The 15,648-nt window shown below is 40.2% G+C and overlaps 1 protein-coding gene across 3 annotated transcripts in view; it reads left to right on the forward strand.

Annotated features, from left to right (window-relative positions):
- The window catches only part of LOC148335303 (DNA topoisomerase I, mitochondrial), a 28,555-nt gene that overhangs the window by 10,893 nt on the left and 2,014 nt on the right, over nucleotides 1–15,648 (forward strand). For all 3 annotated transcript variants that reach the window (XM_088298640.1, XM_088298639.1, XM_088298641.1), the window contains exons 9-17: nucleotides 1,789–1,910; nucleotides 6,410–6,532; nucleotides 7,292–7,479; nucleotides 7,691–7,835; nucleotides 7,967–8,110; nucleotides 9,864–10,049; nucleotides 12,147–12,215; nucleotides 14,538–14,652; nucleotides 15,347–15,477. In XM_088298640.1, coding sequence (XP_088154766.1) covers nucleotides 1,789–1,910; nucleotides 6,410–6,532; nucleotides 7,292–7,479; nucleotides 7,691–7,835; nucleotides 7,967–8,110; nucleotides 9,864–10,049; nucleotides 12,147–12,215; nucleotides 14,538–14,652; nucleotides 15,347–15,477 — 1,223 coding nt within the window. The remainder of the gene's footprint in view (nucleotides 1–1,788; nucleotides 1,911–6,409; nucleotides 6,533–7,291; nucleotides 7,480–7,690; nucleotides 7,836–7,966; nucleotides 8,111–9,863; nucleotides 10,050–12,146; nucleotides 12,216–14,537; nucleotides 14,653–15,346; nucleotides 15,478–15,648) is intronic.

A 15,648-nucleotide genomic window follows, 5' to 3' on the forward strand; every position in this document is an offset into this window, starting at 1 on the left:
CCGAAAATTTACCGTTACCGAAATTTATTACAATGACCGAAATCATTTTGCCCATGCCGGTAAATTCGGTGTTTAAAAAAAAAAGAAAAGCCTTTTCTGTCTGCGGCAATGTTCATGCCCCTTTAAAACCGCTTCAGCGCCTCTCGTCACGTGACTCCACCCGCCTGATTGTGAAAGAAAAGAGACGTCGCCGTCGTAGCTGGCGATTCAAATCCGGAAGCTTTTTCACCACCCACAACACAACCATTCTGTGCTTGAAGTTCAAAGTGAGAAGCAAGGTTCGACAAGTAACAACAGCCCATAACGGGGGCGACACCATACGAGAGAACGTCTCAGAGGTGGACGCGATAGCCTAGCACATAGCTAAAGATAAAGCTCCTCTAGTTACAGTGGCGCGCACAGGATTTAAACGCTTCATGAAAGCCGTATGGCCGGGAGCTTAGACATGCCAAGCATTTTGCATCTCCATCCGACTTGTGGTCGGGTCGCAACATGGATCCCTGACTGTGCATTACATAGACGACAAGTGGCGACTGCGCACCAGATTACTCGAGACGGCACATTTCCCCCGATGATGCACACTTGTTTATTTGGCTTGCATTGACATTTTCTTTCATTTTATTTTGCATTTTTTAAATTTGGCATTATTTACATCATGACAGCATCTTGGCGCAATCTATTTGCAGAAAAAGATTTTGCAAGAGGCACCCTTTTTGTGACATTGTTCAAGTCATGCAAAGCAAGCTATTTGGAATGTTTATACACATGATTTTTGTACTTTTATTTTTCATTGAAAGTAATGTGTACCAGTTGGTCAATAAAAAAAAAAGTCAATATGCATTTCCTGCATTTATTTTGATTTTAGTCCATGGGGGGAGTTTATCGTGCATTTATCGGTATTGAGGTAAAATTGCTCAATTTCTCGCGATATTGATTTGAGGTCATATCGCCCAGCCCTAGTGCAAGACATTGAGTTCTTGCAACTCCACGCTGCCCTGCGTCATCAATAGACAAAGTTAATGATTACATTTTGGCTGACTCACTCCGGGGCCGTAGCGAGTCAAGGTGGACACTGATACTGTTTTGGCCAACGCGTGAATGTCTGATGTTGCTCACCGTGGTCCAAGGACAACTCAGGGACTTTGTGTGATAGCTCAGACGCTTCAAAAATTTGAGGGACCAATAGTAACCATATGACTCCCTACTTTTAGCTTTTCCTTTCCCTCTTCTGTTTTTTCTAGCAGCCCTTTGGTCCTCCAAAAACGGTGAAGGGTCAGTGGCATAAATGTTTAGGGATTTAAGTTTCTAAAGAGGCTCCCGGTCTGGAAATAGTTAAGCGTTATAGACCGAGTTACCAAAAAGTAATGATGGAAATCCTTTCAAGCCCAGTTATTATTGGGTCGAACTGTGATTGATGACCACAGTTTTGTTGTTGTTTTTGTTTTGTTTACCCGCAGAGTGCCCCTGCTCTCTAGGGAGATGGATTCATCTGGATTGCCTCGAGTGCATGCGCTTGTTTGTAGTGTGTTTTGAATGCTGATCTTTGTCCTTGTCCCAGAGACCTCATCTATAAATTACTGGAAGTGATTAGTTTGGCAGGACTCTGGGGATGTTGGGCTTTTGTCGCGTGATGAATTTTGATCCTTTATTCTTAACTTGTTACTTGTGTTAGGAGTGCTTGTCAAAGTGAATTTTAGCTTGGTAATGTCGAAGTTATCAATTGGAATTACATGAACTATACAGAAATCATCTTCATTGCCGCATTGTTTTGCTTATATTTTTGCACAGGTAAGCCCGTGAAGCTGAGCCTGGCAGCTGAGGAAGTGGCTGTGTTCTTTGCTCAGATGTTAGATCACGAATACACTACTAAAAAGGTTTTTCGGGAGAACTTCTTCACGGACTGGAGAGAGGTAAATAGAAACTTGTGATTATAAATGAATGCTCCTAAGCTACGTGAACAAATCTGATAATGTATACTGCACAGCATTCTTTTAATTCGTAGATCATTTCAATGAGTCTAACTCAAGTTTTGAAAAGTGCTTAAATCTAGTTTGGTCCCCCATTCAAGATGGAATTAAAAAATGTGCATGATACTGGTTGTAAAATGAATTTTCCTATACCCAGTGCTTCTATTTTACAGTCTCATTCAAAAATGGATTTTTTTCCCCTTCTAAATCTTACAATACTCCTTAACAGAAACATTGTTTTGAAATTTCTGAAAATGTATTCAAGGAAGGCTTCATTAAGTTTACATACATGGCTTGATTGGTAAAAATTAATTAGTTTAGCTAGGGAAATAAGAGCTGAACAATACATCTACATAGAAATGTTTCGTTTTATGTCAACATTTTCAACACACTGATACACCCATGTTGGGTCCAACGAAACGTAACGTGTGTACTCACTGCTGGACAATAAACATACATTTGACAACGAGGAGGGCACAAAGAAAAACGATGCCATAATGCATTGTAAAAATCAGCAACGGGTCCACCAGAAACAGCACACTAGCATGTTATGACACCATTTTTACAAAAGGTATCCAAGTTTATGCAAGTTTTGTCTCGCCATCGGTGTGCACTAGGACGAGCAGACAGGTACGTGTGTGCAGTGAACTTTTCATGGATGAGGAACAGTGTGCAGTTTGATATGGGACACACCACACAGGTGACATGAAAAAACCCAACACCTTGCCGGGTATTAGTGTCGAGCCAGTGGTCAGCACTGTGCTTGCTGAACATGCTCGAGGGAGGATCTGTGCTTCCTCTCAAACCGTCACCATCCGTGTGGGGCTGTGCAAAATATCAGCAGCAGCTCGTAAATTCAGCCACACCAAAGCAGCACTCTTTTAAACATGCGTACAAGGTAGAACATATTTCCAGGATTGTCTATGTGTGTGTAGGTCTCGAACAAGCTCCATGCACCTCCTGATCCACTCATTCTCCAAAGTGTATTTTGTGTCATCAAAAGACGATCCATCGTTGCAGCGTTCACATCACAAAGTGGAATCCCACTCGGTGGATTATTTTATACTTTTGGCTGGAAATGACAAGGCTTCATTCTTTTAGGAGTAACACTAGATTCATTACATTCAGTGTAGATATGTGTTTGCAGTCTGGCACGTTTGTACACGTGACGGTTATGTAGTGACATGTTCAATGAATGAGTGGGTTAATTAAAAAAAAAGAACCTTTTTATTACAAATATACATGAAAAATATTGAAGTTAGCAATTTACCGGTAATTATAGAGAAACTAAGTAACTTTGTATTGCTGCAAATGGCGTACATATGTGAAGTATCTCTTTTAAGAATGGGAGGAAAAAACAACTAAGAAATCACCTTGTACATACTGAAAGTGTTTTTAGCCGTCGCTCAATATGTTGCTGCTGCACCTTTGACAGCAATCACAGCCTCTTGTCTATGGTCCATCATCTTTGCTGTACTTGTCAAACTCAATCAGGTTGGAGGGGAGCGTTGGCGCCGCTGACTTTTTCTGTTATCTCCAGAGATGTTCAGTGGCATTCTCGTCCGTACTCTGGCTTGGACACTCAGGAACGTTCTCAGAGTTGTTCTGAAGCCACTCCTTTTATGTCTTGGCTGTATGCTTAGTTGTTTTCCTGCCAAAAGATGAACCGTCTCCCCAATCTGAGGCCAACAGTGCTTTGGAGCAGGTTCTCATTCAGGATACCTCTGAACATTGCTACATTAATTTTCCCTTCAATCCCGACTAGTCTAATCGTTCTTGCTGCAGACAAAAATCTGCACAGCTTGATGCGGCTTGGGTGGTATTTGCCAACACTTGTGTTTAATGTGATTTCTTAGTTATTTTTCTTTTTTATTCTTAATAACAGTCGCAAAACTGCCAAGAACGCGTTTCATGTCATAAGTGGGTGTTGATTAAAAGTTTGGTGAAGACAAATGCATTTATTCCATTTTACATTAATGCTGTTAAATATGGAAAAAAATAAAACTCACCGAATACTATTGACATGCACAGCAAATTGTTTCATGACATTGATCTTGAAAGTACTTGATTGAAAAAAAAAAATTATAATGTCTCCTGCTTGTTTTCCAGATTTGTAAAATGCAAATATTTAAATAACGCGCAAATAAAACCACCATCATTGACCGGTGTCAGTCAGGGTGCCTTTTGTGCTGGGAAAATGATGCGTCGAATCTGCGGGCATATCATGCAGAATTAATTTTGCACTGCTTAGTGCTCAATGCACTTGAAAATATAATTTGTATGAATGCATTCACATGCTAATCCATACAAGTAGCTTCTCTGCATATGAACAAATCCAATTAAAGTGTTCTATTAGAGGCGGAAAAAAACTATTCTCGCTCCACTGCCCTCAGTGCCCAACTCCTGTCGGTTATCAGTCATGCTTAGATACGCTGACTGATTGGATGTCCATATCTCAACTGTGTTTGTGCACGTGTACACTGTTAAGTATGTTGCTCTCCAGGTCAGGTTTAGCATTTTCCAACTCATTTGACCTTGCACAGTGTGCAGTGGCAACAATTGATGATCAAGAGATCAAACTCATTTAAATCCTGTTAGCTGTTTATTGTCATCAATTTTGAGCAAGTTATTTGCCATACTTGCTATTTACTTACCCACTTTACTGCTTTGAATGAGTCTGACTCACCGGTGGTCAATCGCAGCACGCCCTCCACATCATACATTGCGGCCAATATGAAAAGCTTGGTCACAGACAAAAGGTGCCGATGGAAAATCAAATTACATTTGTTTTGGTTGCTTGGAACTGTCTTGATCTCTGAAAGCTTCAGTGTCCACTACTGACCTTGAGACGTGACGATGAAAGATGCTTCATCTGGTTGGAATTGCCCAACTCTGACATGATGAAGCACTTGAGTCCAGGGTATAATGTACGTTTGACGTATATATTCCGTCCTTTAATTTCCTTTAAAGAAAAGTAATGTCTACACTTTAAGGTAAAGAAGGCTGGTATTAAACGGGCTTGTCATTTTTGTTATCATTACTTCAGTACTCGCAACTGGAGCTGCAAAGATTAGTCGGCTTGTCTCGACTACGACGATGATTAAAATAATTGACAGTTTAATCGTCTGTCATTTATTTCCTCTGATTTTTCACTCTATGCATTGTTTTTCACTCGAAGCTGCCTCATTTCTGCTGCTGTCTGCTTGTCTGTGACACACACATGCAGTAGTGGGAATTCGGGTCATCTGTGATGTAACAAAAAGCACAGCTAATGCAGTGTTATGGCTGACCAGTGTTGGCAGCAGAGTCCCAAAGTTAGGATTCGTTTAACGAAAAATGCTTAATGCGATGCGAACTTGCCTTTCATGGCAGCACGGCGGTGAAAGAAAGAAAAGGAAAGCACATTGTGGCTAATGCCAATTCTACTTCTGACGAGGTAGCACACGCAGGTTGTCGTGTGTGTGTTTGGTACGCTAGTATATTATAGCATCTACTATCGATTATGGACACATTAGTCATTGAACTCACAACTATCAACACCCGTACAACTCGGCTTCAATTATATATTAGTGATTAATGTGATTAATTTTTTTAACTAATCAATCACATAAAATTTCCATGGTTAATTGCGATTAATCGCCTTTTTCAACTTCAATTTTTTTGTCAAGTTTGTAACAAGAGATTTACTTGAATAATATCTTGGAATGAATGCAAAAATCACCTAATATGAACTATATTTAATTCAAAGAAAGAAATACCTTTCTTTGATTCTTGAATACGATCTAAAGTGAGATATCTTTACAGTCATTTTTCTTCAAAACAAAAGCACCACACTCCAGCAGTGTTGGTTTGCAAGGCCCAGTGGTAACTTGAGAAAGGGTGTTTTGTTCTGTGATGTGCTAAAGATGAACAGCTAATATAGTGTAATATTTCCAAAATAAGCAAAAGATTTTTGGAAAATCAGTTGTCACGGTTAAAAAAAGTTATTTCATTGGATGATGTGTTACAAAAAAATTACAACACGATTTCTTCCTAATGACAATTTATCTGGGTTTGGCAGTTTGCAGATAATAAAAGTACACGTGCTGCCATGACATTTCTTCACCCTAACATCTGAGATGATCCATAAAATGTCCGTCGAGAGCAACCATTGATTGATGCACTGTTAGCAGTCTCTTTGAAGAGATAAAGCTTTTGAGCGATAACTTGAAGCTCAGTTAAACTGTCAAACATGCAGACATACCAGACTGCCTTAAAATGATCTAAACACAGGCAGTTCCAATTCAACAGCTTTTGCGTCAAAATGATGATCACATAAATCAGTAAATTGTAGTTACATCGCGTGACAACAGTGTAGTATCAACCTTTTATCACTCGTGGCGTTTTTTTTTTTCCTTACTTGTGCTTGTAGCATGGTGTAACTAACCTTTCATCTGTTGTAGGAAATGACGCATGAGGAGAGGTTGTTGATTCAAGATCTTGACAAGTGTGATTTTGGAGAGATTCATGCAATGCATAAAGCCAAGGTAGAAGAAAGAAGAAACATGAGCAAGGAGGACAAACTGGTAATCTTGCGCTTTCATATATGTTAGCTTTGGGATGGGTGACTCCAAATTAAAAGACTGTGTTTTTAGTGGTTGTAAAGCATTGCTCAGTAATAAGCATAAGTTTTGAAAAATGGCACAGGGTTTTTGTCAATATACTTGGCAATTACATCTCATTAAAGTAAAATGATGGCAATGATTGACAGACAACCCCAGTGTCACTCATCCATCAGCAACCGTGGATGATTTCTCGCTATAAGTGGTAACTGGTTGCTAATTCTACATCCTAGTGCAGGGATTCTCATCTGCTAGGTCAGGCCTCAAAGATGGATAGCAGACAGCTTGTTTAAAAAAAAAAAAAACATTGCATGAATGTAACATAGACCAGCACCAACGAGACAGTCCAGTGACATTTGAACAGCTTCTCCCAGATGACCCCAAAGCAATAACAAAAAAATAACCAAGAAAAACTTGATCATGTTCTGAATTAGATTCTTAATTCAGCGTAGTGTCGTTGTGTTAAAAAAAAATATAACACCCAAACGCTATTTTTGAACCATACATTTTCTGTATTAACATCTATAAAAGTGAGTCGTGCCTTTGTCGCCTTTGTGTGGGAAATGCAGTTCCTGGGGTGACCTCAATTGAGAACTGCCGAGTACATGCTGTGTGTGCAGGCGTTTTTTATACTTGACTGCATTGTTCCTGTTGTTACCGATTTAAGGGTGCCTATATGCTACAGATCAGTTGGTTGTTGGGTCCATGTTTGATCTCTTGCAGGTTTTGAAAGAGGCCAATCAGAAGATAGTGGAGGAGTTTGGCTACTGTCTGCTGGACCATCACAGAGAACGTATTGGCAATTTCAAGATTGAGCCTCCAGGGCTGTTCAGGGGTAGAGGCGAGCATCCCAAACAAGGCATGCTGAAGAAAAGGATCCAGCCTGAAGATGTCATAATCAACTGTGGCAAGTGAGAAAAGTTTAACCGTTATACGGGTGACATTGATATGACACAATCGTGAAGGCTGACTTGACAAAAACGTTGGTCATTTTAGTTTATGTCGGTATTGAAAATTTGAAATCTGTGTCAATCATGTATCGGTCTTGATCAGATTTAGTGGTAGAAGATGCATCCGTAAGGTTGCTTGCAGTAAAATGCACTCTTACTCTGCATGCCATAGAGAATCCACAATCCCTGTGCCTCCTGCCGGTCATCACTGGAAGGAAGTTCGACACGACAACTCTGTGACATGGTTGGCCAGCTGGACAGAAAACATCCAAGGGGGCATTAAATACGTCATGCTTAATGCCAACTCCAAACTCAAAGTCCGTCAAAAACATTTGCATTAGTCAGATACAGTATCGTTACGTAGTTGCTTTTGCTTTTATTTTTTTTTAATACTCTCTACCAACATTCAGTTTCAACAATGTCCATTACTTTTTTATTTTGATTTCAGGGTGAAAAGGACTGGGAGAAATTTGAGGTTGCTCGCAAACTTAAGATGCACGTGGATGGCATTCGTTCGCAGTACATTGACGATATGAAGTCCAGAGAGATGCGCATTCGACAGAGAGCTGTGGCCCTCTACTTCATAGACAAGGTCTGATTTGTAAATTCAGTATGAATCAAGTAAGGTGGATACCAAGGTCTCCATTACAACACATTATTAAAATGAACCGGGTCATTTTTAATGTTCAGGTCTAATTCGAAGGCGCGTGAGCATACAGAAAAATCAATGCTGTGTCTCGATAACCTTTTCTGCGTTGTAAGATAATATAGGAGAATTGATTGCATGTAACCTTTCCTTCCTCCTTTTGTGTTTCCTTTTCAAAGTCCTCTCTTTTTCCTTAATGGCTTTTGGGGAGGGGGCTGTAGGGTTTAGACCAGGGAGTATTATTGTTAACTATGGGCATGTGAAGCCCTTTCAGACACCTTTGATATAAGGGCTATATCCAGTAATCTCTTGTTTTTTTTCACAGTCAATTGGGATGATCGGAACCTCCGTGAAAAGTGATAAAACGCAAAGTAGTTATTGACTTATGGCAATTACATACATACATATTACACCATTGCGACTCCAACATGGTTCACAACCTTCTAAATCCTTGTAGCACAACAAATTCAACTTTAAAAATGCAAAAACGTAGAATAAATACTAAGATGCTATCTGTGAAAGTCTGTGAGGAACGTGAGAACAGTCCCTAAGTGGACGATGACGACGGCTGAATATCCATGCTGCCCGCTGTCAGCTTCCATATGCCTCCTGTGAGTTGACACCATTTTAGCTTCGATAAATGTCTGAAATATAACCAGTCGGGGTTCGTGTGCGCATTCTTGCTTTTGTCCGCTTCAGCCTGTGTAAGTAGATCATGCGCCTTATTAATAATGCCTGTGGGTCTGTACAAAGCTTCCAAGTTCATTTATATCTCCGAAGGAATGTTTATTACCGTAATAGGGCTGTTTTTTCAGTTTTTTGTTTTGATGAATATGTTGGAAAAATCTGTGAAACAATAAATCTGCAAAATGTGAAGAGCGAAGTGGTGAAGGTACTGTAGACTTGACGTGAGTGCCCGAAGCTGAGGATGTCTGTGTATTGAGTACATTGATCATGATCTTTTCATTAATCTTGACTCTGCCAAATGCAATCTCAAGCCTATTCGCTGCTTCATCTATTTTGGTAGGAATATTTGATGTTTACTGCTTGACAAATTTACACACCTATTATAATCATAACTCAACTTTAACAATTGGGTTTAAGACTCGTAACATTCAACCACTAAAACAATTGTTCTCGGTTCATAAATACCGTTGAAGGAAATAACTTTTAACTTGACTTCTTAAGGAAGAAATAATCATTTACATTTTCCACTTTTTGCAAAACTGTAAATTTCAAAATTGGTGGAAGATAATACAAACTTTAACAACCATCTGTTTGGTTAGGGTTTTGACAAACTAGTGGTGTTGTTGTGACTTGTCCTGTCAGGATTGACGCATTTGTTTTGTTAATTTTTTAAACCAGATGCCCTTCCTGATCCTGAATGTGACAGCGTTCTGGGGTCACTAGGTATTGGGGCATTAGCCAGGATTTAAACTTGTACCATCCGCATAAAAGGCAGTATCGTACTGTACGTGTATTTACCATTGCCAAGAAATAAAATATTTTGCTATTTCCAAATGCTTAAAATTTTGGGCAGGGGTGGCGTAAACTTTGCATTGGGTGTTGATCTTGTAAATGTGGTGAGCTGCATGTTGATTTTACTGGCTAATGCTTGTCCTGAAATTGTGTAATGAAAATGAAAGCATGCCTGCTGTGAATTTTGTATTTGATCTCTGCATCTTTTGAACCGAAAAAGCTGGCACTGAGAGCTGGTAATGAAAAGGAGGAGGGAGAGACGGCAGATACAGTGGGCTGCTGTTCGCTGCGCGTCGAGCACATCACACTCCACAAGCAGCTGGATGGCAAGGATTGTGTAGTGGAATTTGATTTCCTGGGCAAAGATTCCATTCGCTACTACAACAAGGTCCCAGTCATCAGTAAGGTAAAAGAACAAAAGTCATCATGCACAGCTTCTCACATACACACGCTCAGACAAATGCAATTTTTCTGATTTGTCACCGTAGAAAGAGCAGTGTGAATAATTGAGATTTGTCATTTTGGGTGTTGACTGGCATCTTGCAACTGAAGAAAAGCATATACCTTTGTCTCTGAAATTTGCGAGGTTTTTTGGGGGGTGGTGGCAAAAGACCAATGTTACAAAATTTGGAGACAAGATACACCATATATGCTATGCGTACAGAGTCTGACATTGCAACCACCGCCCCCCAAAAAAATAAATAAACGCCCTTTCGACATTTAATTTTTGGTAGGGATGCACAATAAGTATCGGACCAATAATTATCCATTGAGGAAAAAATCAGGTCACTTGTATCGGGCCGAGGTTAAATTAAGCCAATATTGAAAGCTACCCGAAATACACTAACATTGGTCTGGTTACTGGGACTTTAAGAGTCCAAGCCTCAATAACTAGTGGGGGGGTGTTAACAGAACAGGGCCAACTTAATTAAAACGGTAATGATATGCATCAGAGCTTTTGAGATTGCTCATCGTCTGAATTGACTAGAGTTCAGAAAGTAGCAAAACATGTGACTGTACGTTGTCGCTGACCGCTTTATTACGTCCGCTATATTAGTAGGAACAAGATTGAAATATTTATTTTATTTAGTTTTTTTTAAGATACAACAATAGATATATTTGTAGTATTCAAAACAAGTTCTCTGTTATTAGTATCGGTTTGGAGAAACAGGAAGTTATCCGTTATCTGTATGAGTGGGGAAAAAACAGTTATCGCGCATCCCGAGTTTTGGGGTTTGATGCCTGCTGGCGACGTGGGTTCTCCCGTGTGGTTCTTCATGTTCATTGAGGTAAAATTTATTTTATTATTATTGGGGCGACACAGAGGTTTCATTACAGCTCAGCATCATAATAGGCTCAATAGGCAATTTAGTCAACATTTGTCGACACCATGTGGTGTTTTACTTGGATTATCCCTTTAGCATTTTTTTTTTTTTCGCATCAAGTCAATTTGTTGCATATTTGTGGATTTCAGACACTGAGAATAAAAAGTGAAATTCTTTGATAAACCAGTGACATATTTTTGGGGGGCTGCATGGCTCATTGTTCGAGTGGTGGTCTCCCAACGCAGAGGTTGAGGGTTCGATCCCAGGCCCTTGTGACCATGTCAACGTGTCCTTCAGCAAGTTACGGAACCCCGACTTGCTTCTGATGCTGCGCCATCAGTCGGTGAATGTGAATTAGTGTGAAGTGCTTTTAGTGCCTTAATAGGTGGGAAAGCGCGATACAAGTGAAAGAACGTTTATTATACATGTATAATCGACCAAGCCAAGGAGGCTTTTATAAACCAGTATAGTTTTTTTTAGCATGGTCATTCTAAAATATCTGCACAGAATTGCATCAAAAGGATAGGACTGGGTTCTCTTTGTGAGGTAAACTAAATGTGCTATTGCAGCATTAGTATCTGTATTGAGGAATTTTTGCTACGTGGTGTGGAATGTGGGTTTCTTAAATGCATTTTGACTTTAATCAGAAAGTCACTTTCAAGGTCATTTATAAATAGATTAGTGAAAATTCCATACATTTAAACAGGATGGGCAAGTATTTTGCAGGCTTGGCAATCTGATATGTTTCACAGTGTCTGTTCACTCTCTGTGTGCGTGCGTGCGTGCGTGCGTGTGTGTGTGTGTGCGTGCATGCGCACGTGCGATTAAATGGGTGCATGCAGAAAAAAAATGTGTACTCAACAGAATTAATTGGTCCCCTGCCTGATAGCAAATAAAATTCCCATGAAATGCGTGAGATTGCTAAATGTCACTCTGAATTTTAAACATTTCCATTTGTGAAATCAGTGAGTCAGAAATGCACGGGATGGTCTACCTCTGGCATGCCTTATCTTTGCCCTCATGATTGAAGGGTAATGTACTGCAGTATGGGCTGGGAACTCAGATGGCCCCATTTTCAAATTCGGGAGGGTGTCTTGACGCACAATCTCCGAATTTGAGAGTATTTTTATTATGCAACGCTTACAACAAAATTTGTCAAATGTTTTTTCTTTTGCCAGGTCTTTAAGAATCTGAAGATTTTCATGGAAAGTAAGGCCCCTGGAGATGAGCTCTTTGACCGCCTCACTGTGAGTGTGTTGACGTCCTCATTTCTCCCCCTGTTTCTGTCAATATTTTGAAGTATTTTTCCGTTATTTGTGCTATCTTGAGAGCAACTTAATTACTCTACTAGTTGGCGGCTTCATATAAGTTGTCGTTAACAACTCAAGAGTTTGTTGAATTAAATACAAATACTGTTATCAACTTAGATATATTTTGAGCAGGAGATTGTCAGCGTCTTGCCATAAGTGTGATGTGTAAATTACATAATAGAATCTCAAGCGGGTTTGTTGATATTAAAGGTGTAGGGGAGTAGAAAGGAAGAATTTATTTAAGGCTAAGGGATGGAAAGGGGGATCATAAGCACTGACAGATTAAAACAAAATGAAACCGTCCACGAAGTGAACATGGCAGGTAGATGAATTTCTTCTTATAAAAATGTCTTTTCAGCCTTCGTCATCTAGCTGCAGGCAATAGATTTCAACAGTTTCTCCACCGCTAGGACACAGAGCTCGTCAGGGTCATCATTTGTCATGTGAAAACATAACCCAGGCTAACAGATTGTCCTCACTGAGGGACCAGGGATTTCTCGTTCAACATCGTTTCTTGTATTGCAGTAATGCTGTCAGCCCACAGACGGGTGACCCTGTGTTAAGTGCTTTGACTGTTGAGGAGGAACACTTGTTTTCTATCGCACAAGAGAGCTCGAGGTGAAGGCAGATACAACAGTTGAATTGACATTTTGTAGCAAAAATAGTTAAATGAAGCTGAAAGAAAATCGCTTAGATAAGGCTCAAGAGGGTCTGCCAATCCGCCACCTCCAGCTTGTGGGAACGGAAAAAGACTTGAGACAGGATTAGATGAGGGGCAATTGGCGGCCAAAGTACGCTGCTTCTGCTGTGAAGCCTTTGGCATGTGGGAAAATGTCAGGTTGTGTTGGAGGTGGCATGGTAATGGCTGCTTTGGGCCGAGCTGATTGACACGCAGAAAGGCCAGGCCACGCAAAGAGCAGGAGGAGGATTGTGAGGCGGGTGTGGGAACAAGAAATGGTATGATGGCTAGAAGTAGAAAAGAGAGAGGAGATATTAAAGGGTGAAGAGCAGCAAGTAATCTGATTGATGACAGTTCATTGGAGATGTAACAGCGACTAGATTGTTTAATAAAATTCGGTTACTCTCAACTGCATGCAAGTATAAAATACAACTTCTCAAATCCATGGCCACCTTCTCAACTTAACATTACTGACAGGATGCTGCGTCAAATTTGAACGATAACGGGAATTATACCACAGAACACAATTGGTTCATCTCATTAGGATAAATAGCATTGCAGGGAATGTGAGCGCGCATACTTCTAAATATGGGCGTCTCACTGTCAGGTTGCAAAATGAATTTATACTGCCTTTGACTGTCAGCACCTGCTTGAATGTGTAGTTTGTGCTCAAAATGATGCACATCGCTTAGCCTTCCTTGTAGAGCAACAATAAATTCACGCACGCAGCGATCAAACAACTCACAATGACTACTGGTGCTTAAATCAAGACGTTTGCTCTGACTCTTACAGCTAGGCTATCTTTAAAACCTTCTACAGGTATTCTTTGCGGCCATTATTAGGATGGATTTGTAGGAGAAAAATTACAGTCTGTAGGAAATCAGAACAAAAGTAATGACAAAGTCTCGTAATGACTCAGAAAATGACACGGACAAACACACATTTGTGCATGCAAGGGAGTCTAAGGGCAATTATGCTCGCCCCTCAGACTCTCATACACCTTCATTAGCGTGGCCAATGCAGAGTTGGGTCCCTCATTAGCAAAATAGAGGCTGCAGTGGCTGTGTGCCCATGTCCTTCATCGTGCGAATGCACATGTATGTTTACATGCCCATTGACATGCGTGCTCTCGTTAATGGACTCACATTCATGCAAAAATGTGGCCTCAGAAAGCTCGGTTGTGCCCCCGCTTTGATTAAAGCAAGCTTCATCATTATTGCAATCTTAATCTGAATAATTTATTCTTTTTGCCAGACCTTTAATGACCCACAAGAGAATGTTAGCACAGTGGCATTGCGGCCTTTCATCCCTGCTGCGGTGTTCTCGGCTTCAGCCAATGGTTGGCTGCCGCCGAGAACACCTCAAACTTAGTTATGATACCTACTCAGTACCAGAGGGTGGAATGTGTTCTGAACTTTTTAAAATGAAAATTGACTGCCGCATAGACAAGGGATGTAAATACCACATTGCCACCTTGTGGTCGTAAAGAGGTATTCCATTTGTTAATAAAATGACTGCATCTTGTCGGTGTACAAAGGGACATTTGATCCTCATCTTGCTTGGTTCTGTTTCCATTTCAGACCATGATGCTGAATAAGCATCTGGGTTCGCTCATGCCGGGTCTGACAGCAAAGGTGTTCAGGACATACAATGCTTCTATCACTCTGCAGCAGCAACTCCAAGAACTCACAAATGGTAATGAAATGATCTAATCACACTGAATTGGTACCAGCCTGCTAATGTCCCATTTTGTGTTAACAATTGTTCACAAATGGCACAACGACTCTGAAGATTTGTTACATATTGCTTAATAGTGGTGCAAACATTACAATACATACAAATGAATATTTTATACATGCACCGTTATTAATTGGAAGTTTAAATATGATTGTGGACACGCATTTATGTAACTTTTTTTTTTCAATCACTGTACTCCAAGGAACGTGGATGTCACTCACTCAGCCCTCCATTGTCAACTGTCAAAAGGCACTTAAGGCTGCACTTATCTAAAAGACTGAGGTGTCAACATTGTAACATACATTAGTTTTTTTGTTTTAATTAACATGCACCTGTGTGTGTCTGCGTGCTATTGTAACAAAGTGAGGTACTCACCACTTACTCAGAACTTCTTTTCACTCCGTGCTCATTTAGTGTTAATTATTTGATGATCTACTTTTTCAAGTTACAGTATTCTTACTTGAGTACAGTTTCTATCTATTCTCTCCACCTCTTCCCATGGCAGAAGGGATCAAGTCGATTTTAAGTGTAGTGTTGTGAAATTGTGAATGCATGTACAATATTTGTGAGCAAACAGTAGAGCAGAGTCCCACAATCACTGAATTTATTGAAGTATTGTCCATGCAAACATTTTTTCTGTCACCATCCAAAGAGTCAATGGACAATGATGCTGAGAAACTGCTGTGCTACAACCGTGCGAACAGAGCGGTTGCAATTCTCTGTAACCATCAGCGGGCGCCGCCAAAGACCTTTGAACAGTCTATGGCGAACCTTCAGACCAAGGTATGTTTTACAGTGTACATGCTAAAGACATATTGCGTGGTGGTAATTATTTAATTATTTTATACCGTTTCTTCTTGACATGCCTCATGTCACAAGAGTGGAAATTCACTATCTTTTGTCTATTTTGGTTTTCAGGTGGGTATCAACTGTTTTTTTTTTAATTGGGATAAA

The sequence above is a fragment of the Idiotropiscis lumnitzeri genome, chromosome 6, assembly GCF_059441095.1.
Source record: "Idiotropiscis lumnitzeri isolate Australia: NSW breed Sydney's pygmy pipehorse chromosome 6, RoL_Ilum_1.0, whole genome shotgun sequence".
Lineage (NCBI taxonomy): Eukaryota > Metazoa > Chordata > Actinopteri > Syngnathiformes > Syngnathidae > Idiotropiscis > Idiotropiscis lumnitzeri.